Genomic DNA, 5,241 nt, shown 5'->3' with positions numbered 1-5,241 from the left:
AGTAATACCACATATAGGCAGTAAAAGGACAGCATAGACATCTTCTAATGTTACAGAAAACTCACCCCAGTTCACCAAAAATGTGTGAGTCGTAGGACACCAACAACTCACTAATTGGTTCAAAATGGTCACATCACGAAATATCTCAATACCAGAGCATACCCACATGGAAGATAATATACTCACTGATTTCAAAGGTGCCTTAAAACGTGTTGACACAGAAGTACTCCATTCCTTCCAACCATTGATTGCGCCAGAAAGTGATCGATAGTCAATTTCAAAATCATTGCCTTCATAATGACAACGCAATGGAAGATCTTGGCCAGAAATTATATGATCTCTCGCTGAATCCTGATAAAGGTAAACCCCGTCTTCCTCATAGATAATAGGAAATAATTAATCACGAGAAGGTGGAGCGTCATCACATTCAGATGAAACTACACTCTCTACAGTTGAAGAAACTGCCTTTCTTTTATGGCCCATAGTATGGAGTTCCATTCAATCTGCATAAACACATACACAAAAAAACTCCTTTTATCCACAGCCAAATACATTACAATTCATAAAAAATATATATATTTGTATATGAAATTATGCATACTACAGTACAGGAGAAGCAACACAAGTTTCCTCTAAAAAAAAGAGAGTATATAAAAGATGCAAAGGCTAAGAGCATGAGCAATACGGGGCAAACAAACATCATGGTAGACCACTCAAATCATCATAAGGTATTATTCAATCTCCATATACATATTTGTCTACTCATAACACTGTAGCATTTTTTTTAAATGATCCTACATCATCAATCCATTTTAAACGATAAATACGAAGTAGCTAAAAGCTTTCAAAGAATTGCGCGATACACACAATACAATGCCATAACAAAAATTAAAACCAATTGTTTTAAAGAATATTGTCATACATATGTATCAAGAAAGAAACTAAAAACTCAAACTATATATATATATATATATAGCTAAGCCAGTAATAGCTATCTACCAATGTAAATTATATAATCTAATTACATTGGTAAGTAAATGTATTATAACGTGGGTATATTAATGTGAACTTTAGCATTGAAATTCAATATATATGTATATATATTGAAATCTTAAAAAACAAAATATGGACAAATTTGCCTCGTTCCTAGGTGACATTGTATTTATATGTATTTAAAAATCTTATTTCAAAAGCAATATTTATATGTATTTAAGGATGCAACCTTCTTTTGAAAAAAACAAAAAAAATAAAAAAATATATATTATAAAGTAGCACCCACTGAATTTTAAATTCAAAATCTTGAAACAAATATATATATAACAAATACACTTTAAAAGCGAGCAATTCAATCTATGAACAGTTTGGTAATATAATGTACCAGTATATCACATCTAAATAGAATAAGCAAATGTGTGATCATCAAAATCATTTAAAAGCCATGGAACCAAAACTCAATACCCAAAACTTTCAAAGGGTTATACAACATAGAACAATGTGTTAAACTGTAGAATCATAAATGTGTTCACAATTAATCATTGTCACCACTTGAAATCATTCTAAATTTAAAATCTTGATACAAATAATAAAAAAGCAAGCACCTCATACTAGCAGAGGAAAGAAGATTTGAATTCTTGCCTTATGCCTCTTATTTACCTGCAATAATAAAATAAATAGAAGCATGATATTAAAAAAAAAAAAAAAAGATGAAGAAATTTTTTTTAGATACCAAAGTGCAGTCTTTCTGTTAAAAAATAAAAATAATCCCTTGGGGATTAATGAGCAAGTATACTTTGTTGGCATTTCGGCTTTAGTCTTATATCTCAAATAAACAATACAAAAATAAAATAAAATTCGTAACAGCTAAAAAAAAACTAATTTTTGAGGTGGAAGAAACAACTGTGAGACTTTGAAAGTACATTGTTGACATAAATTAAAAAGGACATATAAAAACATCAGCCTCTTTTAACATAAACAAGCGAAAATCCATTCATTATAAAATGATGTTTATATAAATGGGATCAAATACACAATACGACACTATTATTTTGTAGAGCAAACAAGAAAGAACATAATACATTTAGAAAGAAACGACAACCATTAATTGACATGACTCTTCAATAAGAGAAAAAGTTATATATATGGAACAAATCAATTGAATAAGAGAGACATACCTGTATCTTTAAGCTCTCAAAGGTAAAAAAAAAAAAAAAAAAGATAAATAATGAGGCGGTTAAAGGTAGAAGATAAGTATGTAATGTATGTATAATATATAATATATGATACTTTACAATTAATATATATATATATATGATATAAATAAGGGAAGCCTTTTTGTTTTTTTTTTTTTGGGCTGATGTTTTTGGCCCAACATAAAATCTCTAAAACCTTAATTTCTTGGGAAATTTACATATATACTGTTTTTTGACCAAAACTTTACAAAAATACTAGGACACGGCAAATACAACTTTTTTACTGCCCAAGCCCGTTTTCTTTACTTTTATACTGCCCAAGCCCAACAACTTAACTTTTATACTGTGTACAGTAAAAAACACAAAAAAAACGGGGCTGCTTCGTGTTTGTGGAGTCGCTGGAGTCGGAGATAACCAAGAAAAAATCATTAAATCCGGCGAAGAGTTTTTGGTAAATGGAAGCATAATCGAAGAACAAGATTTACAGAAGATTGTCCCCAAAAAAACAGAGGTAAACACAACAAAACCCAAAATTAATTTAATTCTTAAGAAACTTAAAAAAAAAAAAAAAAAAAAACAACCCCAGATTTAGATCTGAAGTTTAAGAAAAAAAAACGAAAAAAAAATAATGTGATGTTCTTTAATTTGTGATGCGAAATGATAAACTAATTATATGTATCAGACAAATAGCATAAGAAAAACTAATAAAAAATAAAAAGGGTAATTTTATTTGGTTGTTTTGCTGTTGTTTTACTGTTGTTGTATTATTTTTTTGGTGATTTTGTTTGGTTGTTTTGCTATTGTTTTACTGTTGTTGTACTATTGTTTTAACATGAAATAAGACACTTAAATGTAATATATGGAACAATGACAGGTAATGGAACGTCTACCAGTACTCATAAAGAGCAATGGACAATGGAATGAAGATCACAATTATGTGAACTATGTGGCTAGTGGAGAATTCATACCAACAAAATGCAACTATGAAGAGCTACTGCAAATACTGCTTACTTCATTGGGGTGCGAAAACACCAGAACAACACTACAAATACAGTACCAAGCTAAAGAAGAAATACCACCGATAAAAAAATTCAACGATCGAAGCCTCTACTTTTACTTGGAATTGAAAATCAAAGAAACAGATTTCACCACATATCCACTATGCGTCAACCAGCAAAACAACAACACAACACCTACTGCAACACCAAATTTGATATCCACAACAACACCGTATGAAGATAATGTGGCAATGATCGAAAACAACACAACAACGCTTGAAAACAACATAACAACAACAGAATCATACACAACGGGATAGCAAATAGAAGAAGGGGAACAGTCAGAAACAATAGAAGATGAGAACGATAAATTCGACATAATTGACTATGCAAATCTGGTTGCTGAAGAAATGGCAGAAAAACTTGAAAACACCAGTAAAAAACTGGATCCAGAAATCGACATCAACAATGCAAAGTTAATAACCGACAAGCATCACCCCGAAGTGGAAAAAGGACAGGCATACAAAGACAAGGAAACTCTAAAGAATGTCCTCAACTACTACGCAATCAAAAAAAACTTTCAGTACAAAGTGTGGAAATCCTGCTCTCAAGAGTACAGTCTGAAATGTGTTTACGAAAGCTGCAATTGGTCTCTACGAGCATCGAGAAATGGCCCAACAAATACATTCATAATCAGGAGGTTCTCAAAGATCCACACATGCCCCATAAATATTAGGCATGAAGACCAAAGGCAAGCAACATCGAAACTGATCGGGGAATGCATAAAACCGAAGTTCCTGAACATAAAGACAAAGGCAACACCGATGGACATAAAAGGAGAGTTGAAATACAGGTATGGCATCAAGATAAACTACATGAAAGCTTGGAGAAGTAAGGAACATGCAGTAAATGACTTAAGAGGAAACGCTAGTGACTCATACAGCCTAATACCGAGTTTCTTACACATGGTGGAAAAAATAAACCCAGGATCAGTTGTGGATCTTAAAACAATAGAAGACAACAGCTTGCTCTTTGTTTTCATGGCGTTGGACGCATCCATAAAAAGGTGGGGAGCATGCAGACCGATAGTTGTTGTGGACGGAACATTCCTCAAAGCAGCTTATGGGGGAACTTTGTTGTGCGCATGCACACAAGATGCAGCAGGTCATATTTTTCCACTAGCGTTTTGTGTTGCAGATTCTGAGAATGACCAATCTTGGAAATGGTTCTTCAAAAAATTTAAAGAAGCGTATGCGGTCCGGGAACACCAATGCCTAATTTCAGACGGGAATGAAAGCCTCATCAAAGCAGCAAGAGAAATCTATCCAGAAATTACACACAGTTACTGCGGTTACCACATTTTGAGCAACCTTAAAAAAATCTTCAAACAACATGCTGCCAAATACAATCTGCCATTCTTTGGTGCAGTCAAAGCCTACACAAAAAAGCAATTCGAGTTCCACATGGCTGAATTGGATGGATTGGACAAACGCATAAGACCTTACCTAAAAAAAGTCGGTTATGAAAAGTGATCAAGAATTCATCACCAAAACAAGAGGTATTCTACAATGACCTCAAACATATCAGAATCACTCAACGCCACAAATCTAGAAGCAAGGGAGCTACCAATTACAACGCTGCTAGAATGCTTGAGAGCATTGGTGCAACAATGGACGCATACTAATAGGACAAAAGCACACAACACCTTTACTAAGCTATCACCAGCTGGAGAAGACATACTGCTGAAAAATTACACATACTCATTGAATCTGGAGGTAACATATTCATTATGCTTCTTTTTTTAAAAAAAAAAAAAAAAAAAACTAAACAAACAGTAAGTGCATATGTTGTTGTATTGTTGTTTTTATAGTTTTGTAGTGTTGTTGTTAAAATATCAGCTATGTTTTTTTTTAAATAAAATTTGAAACAGGTTAAGGCAACAACAGATTACTTGTTCGAGGTAACAAGAATGAAAGAATCGTGGAAAGTAGACCTAGAAAAAAGAACATGCACGTGCAACAGGTTCCAAATAGATGAAATTCCGTGCGGGCACG

At 32.9% G+C, this 5,241-nt stretch overlaps 1 protein-coding gene across 1 annotated transcript; it reads left to right on the top strand.

Moving 5' to 3' along the window:
* The first annotated feature begins 3,597 nt into the window (after positions 1–3,597).
* Positions 3,598–4,719, top strand: LOC133033414 (uncharacterized). The gene has a single exon (XM_061108128.1). It carries the CDS (start codon positions 3,598–3,600, stop codon positions 4,717–4,719), a length of 1,122 nt encoding a protein of 373 aa, XP_060964111.1.
* Positions 4,720–5,241: the final 522 nt, after the last annotated feature.

The sequence above is a fragment of the Cannabis sativa genome, unplaced genomic scaffold, assembly GCF_029168945.1.
Source record: "Cannabis sativa cultivar Pink pepper isolate KNU-18-1 unplaced genomic scaffold, ASM2916894v1 Contig7, whole genome shotgun sequence".
In the NCBI taxonomy this organism is placed as follows: domain Eukaryota; kingdom Viridiplantae; phylum Streptophyta; class Magnoliopsida; order Rosales; family Cannabaceae; genus Cannabis; species Cannabis sativa.
The sequence above is the reverse complement of the archived record's forward strand: the minus strand, read 5'-3'. Positions and strand labels throughout refer to the sequence as shown.